This window comes from Haliaeetus leucocephalus, unplaced genomic scaffold, assembly GCF_000737465.1.
Source record: "Haliaeetus leucocephalus isolate CR32 unplaced genomic scaffold, Haliaeetus_leucocephalus-4.0 Scaffold157, whole genome shotgun sequence".
In the NCBI taxonomy this organism is placed as follows: Eukaryota; Metazoa; Chordata; class Aves; order Accipitriformes; family Accipitridae; genus Haliaeetus; species Haliaeetus leucocephalus.
In genome coordinates this window covers 49,630-61,446 of record NW_010972593.1, presented here as the reverse complement: position 1 = coordinate 61,446, position 11,817 = coordinate 49,630, and the positions used below count along the sequence as shown (strand labels likewise).

Sequence of the window (11,817 nt, the reverse complement as noted above, 5' to 3'; positions counted from 1 at the left end):
GGCGTCAGTAGGCAGGGCCCCGGGGGGAGTGGTGATTGGCTGGCAGCGCGCTGTGATGGACAGCTGGTGGGTGATAGGCTGGGCGGGGTGGGGGGGGAAGGAGAACATACACACACACCCCTCTCCCGGCGCGGTGGTGGGCGCCGCTCCCCCCCTCGCGGCGCGCAGTGGTGTGGTCCGGCGGAGCCCAGGGGCTGGGGGCTGAACCATCCCCACGCCGGGTGGGGGAGCGCGGGGCGGACCATTCACCCTTCGGGGGGGGGGGGGAGTCCTGGCCGCTGAAGGGGGGGGCGAGCCCTCACAGCCTCCGATGTCATGACATGACCCCCTATCGCCGGCCCCCCTCAGGCCTGCGGCCACAGGCAGCCTGACTCCATCCCCTGACAGTGGCACCAGGCCCTGAGGTGAAGCCCGGTTGCTCCCAGTGCTTCCCAGTACCCCCAGTGCCCGGCCCAAGCTGAGGCGAGGGGCCCAGGTGGGCGGCCATGTCCTGCCCGGGCCCCTGCGTCCTCCCTCGCCCTGAGGCAATCAGCGGGGATTAAGGGGAGGCAGCATATGGCGGGCCCCATGGGGAGGGTGGCGGAGGCCCGACCCGGGGGGGGGGTCCAAGGCCCTGGGGCAGCAGCGGTCCCCTGCCCACCAGCCTTGCCCTCGCCCGGGCCTGCCTCTGCCCTGCCCGGAGCCCGGCAGACGCCTGGAGCCTCCTAGGCTGGCCCTGCCTTGCCCTGCCCTGCCTGTGGCAGCACGTCGGCCATTGGGGACTCAAGGGCCTGCATCCTGGTGCAGCTCCTCACCACCGCAGGGACTCGCCGAGGATGCCACAGCCGGTGGGAGGACAGAGCCAGATGCCCCTGGCTCTTTGGGGCTTTGCCTGGAGCCTGGACGGACACGGTGGGCACTGGAGCTGCCCGACAGCAGCACCCCCAGCAGGAATACGGCTTGGAGCACCCAGAAGCAGAGGGACTGCAGCGGCAGTCCGTCAAGGCACGACCGGGAGGCAGGGATGGATCCGGCTACTGCCCCTCACCTCCTCCAGGCACAGGCTCCACCACCCTCCTTGGTGCATGGATGCTGCAAGCCCCTCAGCCAAACAAGGGGTGAAAAGGGCTTTTTCAACCAGCTCCTGCTGTGCTCCCAGCCTGGCAGAGAGCCTAGGACTGGATCTGGGTGCAGCATGAGGCCACCCACGGAGCTCTGGCAGCACAGAGCCTCACCTGGTTCCTATCGACCTGCCGGCACGCAGCCCCTCTCTGCTGGGAGAGAGCAGGGGATGCCCGAGCACCCACCTGCAAGGCAGGGATGGGACAGAGCCACCCACCCGCCCGTGCAGCACCCGGCACTCCTGGCCAAGCCCTGGAAACCAACTGGGCTGGGAAAGGAACATCCAGCTCCCACAGCCTCACTGCCGATGGGGGAGCACGGGGCGGGCAGTGGGGTGAGAGCTGGCGGGGCCCCACATGCCAAGAGTGCCACGGGTGGGGACATGTTTGCAGATACAAATCACCGTTGGGAGCAATGCGGAAGAGAGGGGGACCGGGCTCTGTGCCACGCCAAGCCGGCGATTAAATATTTACCTTAGCCGGTTGTGTTTGCCAGTGATGGATCGACATTTCCAGGGAGGAGCTTGCTTTTGTTCAAAGACGGAGCAGGGCCCTCCCTGCTGCCCAGCAGGAGACAGGGCCACCAACCACACCGGTCTCTGGGGCCACTGGCCTGACCGGCACAACCATGGCTCCCCTGCCAGCAGCACGGTAAAAAGAGGCGCTTACAAGTCTCACATTTTGGGGGGAACAAACCAGGTTTAATCTCTGGAAGGTGAAGGAAGAAACCAAAAGGACCCCGGCGGCTGCCCTGGGGGTTGCAGTGCCCGCTGGGGCCCAAAGTGCAAAGTACAAACACAGCATTTCGAGTGCTGATCACAGAGCAGAAATGCATCTTTCTGCCACAGGAACGCGTGTGAGTGCACCTAGGTGAGGCTTGTATTAAAAAGTGAGCTACAAAAGGCTTTAAAAAGTGAACCTATCCCCAAATAAATAAACCACTGACTCGTGCCTGTGCTGTGCCCTGGTGCCTGGCCACACTGAGGTCCCTCGTGCTGGGGTCTGTCTCCAGCACCCTTCACCCACCTCGCCGTCCCGCCGTGGGGCTGCTGTTCTGCAAGGGGCCAACCAGAGAGACGCCGAAATGCTTTTGCCTACGCCTGGCCCCGTGGGGGACCTCCTCCTGGAGCCCTGTGGGGCATGATGTCCCCAGGGCTGCGATGGGGCAGGAGCACAGTGTCCCCAAGCCCTGTCTGAAGGGGACAGGGACGCTGGATGGGAGCAGGGGACAGTTGCTGGGAGAGGGCAAGCAGCATCCTTGTGCCCATCAGGACCTGCCCAGCTCCTGCATGGGGACACGCTTAGGATTCTTCCATGTCCTGGCGGCCACCCCGGTCCCTGCGGTGCCGGTGCTCTCCACTGCCAGCCCACTGCCCCCAGCTCTTGCCAGGGCAGCGCCCAGTCCCACGTCCCCATGGCAGCGAGGGGACCCACCGGCCAGTGCTGCTACGTGCTCAGGGGCAGGAATGTGACGTTGCCCTCTGTGTCCAAGCACAGGCCCTGGCTGCCCTCAGGCCCCAGCACCGAGCACCCGCCACCACCGCCATCCTTCGGCAGCGTCCCCTCCAGCGCCTGCCGGTTGTCCACGTCCCTGGGGTGGGTGACAGGTGAATCTTGGTCCCCGGGGCCGGGTGACAGATGCTCGGTGTCGGCCAACTCCGAGTCGTCTGTGGCTGGTGTCTTGGAGCCGCTGTTGTCCTCATCCAAGGGGCTTTCGGCCCCTTCCAGCTCTGTGTCCGACTCACCCTCCTCCTCCAGCGTCAGCTCGAACTGGAACTTGTCGGTGGTGGCGGGGGACACTCCAGGTCCCTCGGGCGGTGGGGATGGGCTGCGCGGGATCATGCTCTGGTACCATTCCCGGTTGTCCTCCAGCGTGTCCAGGATCTCCTGGGCATCGGGGTGCACCAGGTCGGCCCACGTCTCCCACAGCGGGTGGGCGATGAAGTCGATGAAGCCCACCTGGGGGAAGACAGACCTGAGCCCCCAGCCCGACTCTGTGGCCTCCCCCCCAACCCCACACCGCTGCCCCACCTGGGACTTCTCCACGGAGGCGGTGTGCTTGTCGCACATGGGGCTAATCTCCATCCCCTTCTCCCGTTCCCGATCGCCTTGGCGGAAGAACTCCACCATGATGCGGTCAGTCCATTGCCGGTACAACTCCAGCGGCTTCGTGGGGTTGCTGAGGTCGGCGCAGTGCACCATGTTCTGCAGGACCTGCGGACACAGCCACGGCATCGCTTACCTAAAAAGTCCTTTGTCCCCCAGAGCCACCACCCCTGCGCCAGGAACCTCCTTGGCCATGGCTAACTGGGGTTGGGAGGGGTGGTGGCACCAAACAGGACATCCTGGCAGCCCTGGCCGGAGCCAGGACCAACACCTGCAATTCCAGGAAGGTTTCCCCACCTGTGTCCCCACACCCACCTGGATCCGGTCCGAGTAGTTGTCCAGCAGCAGCACCCCTAGGCTGGTCACCTTCTTGGTCTCCACCATGGTTTTCAAATCCGCCAGTAGATTCATGTGCTTGGACATGTCCGTGGCCAGCACCTGGGCAGGGCAAGGCAGGAATGGGGCTCAGCCTGACCCCACCACAAAGCCCCCCCAGCCCAGATCCCCCCCCCGACCCCATACCATGTCAATGACCATTTTGCGGAGTGACTGCCTCTGCTTCTTGCTCAGGTTTTGGAAGATGTCGCAGTTCTCCTCCTGAAGAAGCTTGAAGCCCACGGCCAGATGGTGGTTCTCCAGCACTGAGGCGTCGTTGTACATCAGCGCCAGCTCCGAGTCTGCGAGATGGCACCGGTCACCCCAAAGTGGCTCCTGGATGCCGGGGTCCCCCGCGCCCCCCCAGCTCCATCCCTGCACCCTGGCTCACTGGTGTTGATGAGGAACTGGTTGGAGACACCAGGGTGGTCAACATCATGGATGGCGCTGGCGAAGATGGCAGCCATGATCTCCAGGTCTGTGAAGACAGCCTAGGAATGGTAAAAAAAGGCATTGCAGGTGTGTTATGGCCCCGCCAGACACACTTGGTGGCCTCGGGCAATCAGGGCTCACCTCCAGCGCAGGCGTGGAGAGGAGGACATGGGTGGACTGAGCCACGTCAGCAGCGTGGATGTTGTTGTGGTAGGCCACGTCAGCGTGGTAGTGGTCCTCCAGAGTCAGCATGTAGGTGATGAAGGTGTTGACAGGGATGCGGAAGGTCTTCATCAGGTCACGCTCCTGCAGGGAGGCAGGAGGTGGCTCGTCCCCATCCAGGCACAGGGACGGGGACATCCTGTTGGGATGCTCACCTGGAAGATGCTGTACATGATGACCGTCAGCGGGCGGTTGCCCGAGTACTCGGCGACTTTAAACACATTGAGCCCCCACTTGTTGGTGTCCTCCAGCTCCTGGGGACCAGAGGGACAGGCGTCCATGCGGGGCCAGCGCCGGGGACCCCACAGTCAGCCGGGTCACCCACGCTGGGGCCCACCTTGGCCAGCAACCCCTCCTGGTCCGTCCGCACCCCAAAACGGGGGATGCCGGCAGCGGCAAGGCTGGAGCCGTGCGTGAGCTTCCTGACGCCGCTGATCTGGGACATGGGGCGCTTCCTCCGCTCCTTCTCCTTGTCCTTGGCCAGCGCCGAGGGGATCTCCACCTCATGCTGCTTGTCTGGGCCGGCATGGGGGGCCGTGAGCAGGGTGGGAGCCTGATCCCACTCCCCCTCCCCAGCATCCCTCTCCCCGGTCATGCTGATGATGTCAGCTGGCAAGGATAGCACCGCAACGCCATGGCAACGGGGGGGGGGGCTTCATGGGGGATACCCAACGCTTTCCCTCACCCCCCTGCACGGGGCCAACCGCCTGCCATAGGACCCAGACCCTGCCCTGGGCACCCTTCGGGACCACAGGGACAGCCCCAGTGCACCGATATACACCAGTATGCACCAGTATGCACCAGCATTCCCAGCCATGACAAAGGCTGTGACACCCCCCAAGACAGCAAATCCCATGGGGACACCTGGGAAAGCCCCCCCCTCCACTCCCCCTTTAAATTTCTTTGCAAGAAGCAAGCAGCACCAGCCACTGGCACCATCCCAGCGGGCACCCAGTACCACAGGATTCGTGCCCAGGTGCGAAGCCCACCCTGCTGCTGGCAGAGAGGTGACACCAGGCGGTGTCCCCAGGGGAGGGTCCTCACCCAGGAAAGTGCTGGAGATGTACTCGGAGACTTGGTTCCCGGAGCGGCTGGTCTCCGAGAGGTGTGTCAGCTCCCGGTTCAGCATCCTTCTGAACTGCGGGCAGCAGGCAGGGCTCAGCGGTGCAGGGGGCAAGCAGGACCCCCCGCTGCCCATCCCAGGGGGGTCTGTGGTACAGGGGTACCCCCCAGGGTGATGGGGGACTCTGTGCCAGGGACCCTTACCTTGTTAGAGGCCATCTCGCTGACCGAGTGCCTGGTCTGCAACGTCTCCAGCTGGTCCAGGCACCAGTCCAGCTCCTCCAGAGTCTCCCGCGAAAGCTTCTGATGGGCATCTTCTGCCAGGGGCACCCACCAGCTTGGCAAGGGATCTGCCAATGGCACGGCAACCCAGCACGGGGGCACACGCAGGGTCCCGGCCACGGCGCCCCGAGCCCCGGCGGTTGGTTGTGCCACACCAAGCCCGGGGGTTCACCGGCTTGGCTGCTCACATCACCCCCTGAGCGGGGCGGACGGGGGCACAGGGGGATGCGGGGCACTGGCTGGGGCCGGGGGCCGGGGTCGAGCATCCCCAGGCAGCGGGTCTCAGCCCTGTCACACAATCCTCATCGTACAGCAGCCCTGGCACACGGCATGCCATGCCGTCCCCGTGGGGTGACGGCCAGCCCCAGGGCAGCCAGGCTCCCGTGGGGCCCCGCTCACCGCCTGGGTTTTATTAATGGAAGGTTTGACGTCAACGGGAGCCTTTCCACCGCCGCCGCGGCGCGAAGGGCGGCCAGGCGGGAGGAGCTGCCGAAAACCAGACATGGATCCCAAAGGGCAAAGCTGCAGCTCTGCTCCCCCCACCCAGGGCCCAGCGGGACCCATCCCTGGGGATATAGGGACAGACAGCTCGTACCAAAAGCATCCTCCCCATCTTCCCCCTCCTTCTCCGGCACTCACCAGCGAGGCTGGCCTTGCTCCCGGAGGGCAGGCTGCTGCTCGACGCTCGCCTGTAAAAACACGGAGGGGCTGAGCGACCAGGACCCCCAGGGCAGCGCCCATCTCTTGCCACGGGTCGGAGTCCCCCACCCAGGTGAGACCCTCGCCCTCGCCATCCCACAGCCGACTCACTTGTTGCCGGTGCGGTCCTGGAGGTGGGTCAGGTTGCTCCGGACGGTGCGGAGGCTGGCCAGGACCTGGGAGGCGAAAGGGGACTGGGGCTGGCCAGACCACCCTGGGACACCCACCCCGGTGCTGGGTGCATGGCCGTGTCCCCTCCTTACCGGGGTGTGGGGACAGCACCTACCTGGGCAAACGGCGTGACGATCATGTCTTCTCCATGCCTGCAGGAACAAAGGGAGTGTGAGCCTCAGGGAGGGGACCGGGGGTCCCAGGGGAGTCAGTGGGGGGGGGACGGGACACACTCACAGGTCGCTGGCGATGGAGGAGTTGCGGGACATGGCTTTCGGGGACAAGTCGTAGTCGCTGTCGGAGCGGTAAAGGAAGGACTCGCGGCGCTGGCCATGGGGGAAGGTGCCTTGCAGGACCAGCCCTGCACCCGGGCTGGCCTGGGGGTCCAGCGTGCCCCGGCCGGGGGGGCCATTCTCCAGGTCAAAGCTGCGAGGGGAGAGGGGACGAGGCTGGCACGGGGCGGGTGGCCTAGGGACCTCAGCCAACGGGCGCGGGGACACAGCCCAGGGATGCCGCCAGGTTTGCCAGGCTCTCTGTGCCACCGTCCCGCTCAGCCCAGCACGCCCTGGCTCGGTGGCCCCTGCGGTGACACCAGCCACTGCCCAGTCTGGCCCCACTGGTTCCTTCACCCCGGTGCTGAGAACAGGCACAACTCAGTGCACACGGACCCCCTCAGCACCCTGCCAGCGCAGTGGAGTCTGGGACTGGGGACACCGGCCAGCAAAGGCAGGTTGTCCCATGTCACCCAGGTGGGACAGGACCCCCTGCCCCGAAGCCCCCGGCTCCAGAGACCCCAGGAAGGGCTGGCCCCTGCCTGCCCCATCCCCTCCCTGTCCCCAGCACCACGGTCCCCGATTGTCCCAAGTCCTCAAAAGTCCCAAAACCTCCATCAACCCTGGCTCCGGGCATTGTGTCCCACGGAGGGGGACAGCGTCCCTGCCACGGCACAGAGCCAGGGGACGTCAAAGGACAGAAACCGCCGGGAAAACCAAACCCTGACCCTTGGGGACGTGCTGGTGGCGGGCTGGGGACACCCCAACCGGAGCCACCTGGCAGCCACGCAGGTCTGTGGAGGGACGGGGGATGGGGACAGTGAACCTGCGGTGTCCCCGTGGTGGCCATGGCCGCCTCACCCCCCTCCTGCTCCACTGGCCTCGGGGTCATGGGAAAGACTGCGCGCGGGGACACGGCGAGGGCCACCCGGCCCCTGTCCCTTCCTGCAGCCGCCACCGCTGCGGGGAGACGGGAACGAGCCACCCCGGTGCACTGGGTGAACTGGGAAAGCGGGGGGTACCACTGGGACCACCCCATCCCCATCGCGCCGCTGGGAACTCGGCACCTACCCGATGCAGGAATGCCTCCGGGACGGACACCGATTGCCCGGCAGCATCTCCCCGCTTCGGCAACGCCGCCGGTAACCCCGATCCCCACGGCGTGGCCGTCCCCAGCAGCGGCAGTGCCAGCCAGGCACCGCGTCATACCGTCCCGCAGCCCCTTGTTTTCCTGCCTCTGCTTCACGTCCCCGATGGTACCGGGGACACAAAGCCGCATTGTGGCTCCGACGGCCTCGCTGGTGAGGCCCGTGTCTGTTCCCGGCCCCGTGCCACCACCTCTGACCCCCCCCTCTGCCACCCCAGGGGACAACCCCGACTCCCCAGGGAGGGCAGGGGGGGACACGAGCCCCCCACCACAGGGCTGGTGCCGAATCAATCCCCCCCCCCTTTTTTTTTCGGTGACAGGCTGTCGGCATTAATAACCGCCAGGCGGTGCCGGATGGCAGTGGTGATGAGGGGGGGGGCCGGGGGCCGCTATAAATAGATGCTGTTGCTGCTGAGGAGGGATCTGCTGATCCCCACGGCGCCCACGCAGGTGGGGCCGGCACCCACTGGCACACCGGGGTGTGGGCAGGGGGCACCCCGAAACAACCCCTGTATATCTTCCGGGGAGGGGGGGGGGGGCACGGTGAGGTGCCCGGCTGTGCTGCGGTGGGTGGTTTGGTGGCTTGCTGTGCCGGGAAAAGTCCCTCTCCCTCCCCGCCACGGCCCCCCCGCCACTGTGGGGCAGACGCCCGTCACATCTGCCAGGTCCCTGCCTGGCCATCGCTGCAATGAGTGCGCCAGTGCTCAGCCACGCTCAACCGGCGGCTCCCCCCTGCCTGGCTCAGCCCCCGGCTGCGTGGTGACCCCCGCTGTCCCCTGCTCATCCCCCACGTCCCCACAGCCCTGGGAACGTGACACAGTGGTGGGGGGCGGGGGGGGGGCCATACTGACCCCGTCCCGGCATCGCAGCCCGGTGCCTCCTCCCGCCCACCCGGGGGCCGAGCGTGGCCCCTTGCCGGGGACCCGCCGGCGTCCCCCCCCTTACCAGAGGGGATGCGCCACGGTGAAGCGCCGCTGCAGGCGGATGCTCTGGTTCATCAAGAGTTTCCTGAAGAGGACGGGGGAATTGCGGGGGGAATTGCGGGGGGACGCCGCCGGTGAAGTCCCCGGCGAGTGTTGTGCGGTGGGCAGCATGGCGCAGCTCAGGGAACCCCTGGCACGGCGGCGAGGCCACGCTGCCCGCCGGTGCAGAGCAGGAAGCGTGCGGCCGTCCCAGCCCCTGCCCCGGCGGCCCCGGGGAAACTTTCCATCCCCCTCCCGCCCAGCGCCTGGGAAATTAAACAACTGTCTGGCTCCGGCAGTCGGCACATGGAACGGGTCCCCCCCCCCGGCTGCATCGGCCCGGTGTGCACCCGGCTGCTCGGGCACGTGGTCCCTCGCTGGCCCTGTGCCACCGGCCACCCTGCTGTCCCCGAGGTTGCAGCTGCTCCCGAAAGGGCAGGGGTGCTCTGTCCGGACACACACGGCAAAAGCGACCCGGACATACAGAGTGGCCGTGCCGTGGTGCCACCGAGGGACATGGCTGAGCCTGGAGCATCCCGGACACGCAGTGTGGACATGCCACAGTGCCACGGAGAGACACGGCTGAGCCTGGAGCATCCCAGACACACGGTGTGGCCGTGCCACGGTGCCACCAAGGGACATGTCAGTACCTGGAGCATCCCAGACACACTGTGTGGCCACACCACGGTGCCACGGAGAGACACGGCTGAGCCTGGAGCATGCCAGACACATGGTGTGGCCATGCCATGGTGCCACCAAGTGACGTGTCTGACCCTGGAGCATCCCAGACATGCGGTGTGGCCGTGCCACGGTGCCACTGAGGGACCTGTGAGAGCCAAACCCGCCCCAGGGCTCACATTGTGCCCCCAGCCCCCCCTTGCTGCCGTGCCAAGCCCCCTCCTGGGGCCGTGCCTGATGGGGACAGGGAGCAGCAGGATGAGGCCCGGCCGGTGGCAGTGGCACCCGTGGGGGAGCCACTGGCCCGGCCGTGGGAGCTGGCATCTGCCCAGCCCGACGCCACGGCCCCGCTGAGGCAGCTGGATGGATACCTGCTGTTCCCGACTGCCACAAAAATATCCAGCAGTTGGCAGGGACCCAGGAGGGATGGCAATGGGCCCCCCCCCGCCATGGCAGCACCTGCAGGGACCCCGAAACCCACCAGATAGGGGTCCTGGTGGAGGGGGCCCCCTCACTTCTGAGGGACTGCAAGCACGATCATGGGGACATCAGGGCAGAGGGACACCGGGACAGAGGGACACTGGGGGATGGTGGGGCGGGGGCAGAGCTGGCCCCCCCCCCGGGCTGCCTGGCAGCCAGCAGTCCCTGGGACAGCTGGGGCAGGACTGGCCGCAGGACAGCCAGTCCTCGTCCCCAGGACAGCCAGTCCCTGTCCCCTCCCAGGCTGCGGCTGTCCCCACCGGACACGTGTCTGTGCAGGGAGTGGACAGGGAGTGACACCGGAGCCAGGTCCCTCGGCTGTGCCAGCCCCGTGTTGTCCCCACAAGCCGGGCTGGGACACGCACAGGGAGTGTGTGTGGGGGGGGGGAATGGCCCAAAAATAACCCTGCAGCAGCACAGCTGGGGCCGAGCCACAAGCGGGAGGGACCGAGGTCATCTCCAACCAGGGCCAGGCCAGCCTGGCTGGGACAGGGGACAGGGACAAGGAGCGGGTCAGGAGGATGAGGACAGGGGATGGGGACCGGGATGGGTGATGGGGACAGGGTGACAGGGATGGGGGTGATGGGGACGGAGTCGGTGGAGATGGAGGGGACATGGGGGACAGGGATGGGGGTGATGGGGACGGAGGTGATGAGGATGGAGTCGGTGGAGATGGAGGGGACATGGGGGACAGGGACGAGGGCGTTGAGGACGGAGGTGATGGGGACAGGGTGACAGGGATGGGGTGATGGGGATGGAGGTGACGGGGACGGAGGGGACAGGGACAGGGCTGTTGAGGATGGAGGTGACGGGGACAGACGCTGATCAGGACGGACATGCCGGGGCCGGAGCAGCGGTGCCGGTGACAGAGGGCTTTGTCCCGAGCCCAGCGGTGCCGCAGCGGGTGCTCTGCCGGTGCCGGTGCCGGTGCCCCGGAGCCGCTGTCCGCCCGCCGGTGCTGAAACCGGAGGCGGTACCGACGGCAGCGACCTGTCCGGTAACTCCATCCCGGTACCACCGGAGCCAGCAAACACTTCCCCTCCCTCCCCGTTCCACTCTTACCGGGGGGGTTCGGATTCGTCGCCGCTGCTGGGGCCGCTCTCCTCGATGGTGAAGACCACCCGGGTACCCTCGGGCTCGGGACCGCGGGCTCCCTCCGCCAACCGGCATCCCAACGGCGGCAGCAAGGGGCTCCCGGAGAAACGCCGTCGGACGGCGCCTACCGCCGTTCCCGGTCCCGGTCCCGGTCCCGACGGGGCGATATCGGTGGCTTCGCGGCAGCGCTGTGGGGAAACGGGGCGGCGGTGAGGGGCACCGGTACCGGGGACCTCTGCAGGGTGCTGCTGCCCGGTGTCTTCTGTGTTTGTCGTCCCCCCCCCGCACCACGGGGGTCCCTCCCTCCCCCGGGGACCCCCCCTCCCCATCACCGGGCGCCGGTAGCGCGCGGGCTCCCCCTGCCGAGCACGGTGCCGCGCTGCACACCGGGGCACCGGGGCCCGGGGGGGGCGGGGGGGCCGCCGGGGCCGGGGGGGGACACCGGGGCCAAGGACGTAGCCGATGTACCGGGACCGGCTCGGTCCATAGCGCACGGAGCCACCGGGACACCCCCCGTCGCCACCGGAGGGGGGACCCCCCCCCAGGAACTCCACCGGAAAAACCCCCGGAGCCGGCGCGCAATTACACAGAGGTGACTAATAATTAACCGCCCATTAAGGGGATAATTAACTCCTGCTGAGCGCCGCCATCCCGGTTATTGCTGCCCGGGGGCCCGGCGCTCGGACGTTCGTACCGGGGACCCCCCCTTCGGGAACACCCCCCCCGGTCGTGTC

The 11,817-nt window shown here is 67.1% G+C and overlaps 1 protein-coding gene across 1 annotated transcript; it reads right to left on the bottom strand.

The window, feature by feature from the left end:
• Positions 1–2,315: 2,315 nt before the first annotated feature.
• On the bottom strand, positions 2,316–8,962 carry PDE4C (phosphodiesterase 4C, cAMP-specific). The gene is made up of 15 exons (XM_010562302.1): positions 8,814–8,962; positions 6,687–6,875; positions 6,565–6,601; positions 6,390–6,454; positions 6,219–6,268; positions 5,502–5,614; positions 5,280–5,373; positions 4,573–4,751; positions 4,391–4,489; positions 4,155–4,319; positions 3,973–4,072; positions 3,729–3,883; positions 3,522–3,644; positions 3,132–3,314; positions 2,316–3,059 (listed from the first exon to the last, which is right to left on the bottom strand). The coding sequence occupies exons 1-15, from the start codon at positions 8,960–8,962 to the stop codon at positions 2,547–2,549; spliced, it is 2,214 nt and encodes a 737-aa protein (XP_010560604.1). The 3' UTR covers positions 2,316–2,546.
• Between the last annotated feature and the right edge of the window lie 2,855 nt (positions 8,963–11,817).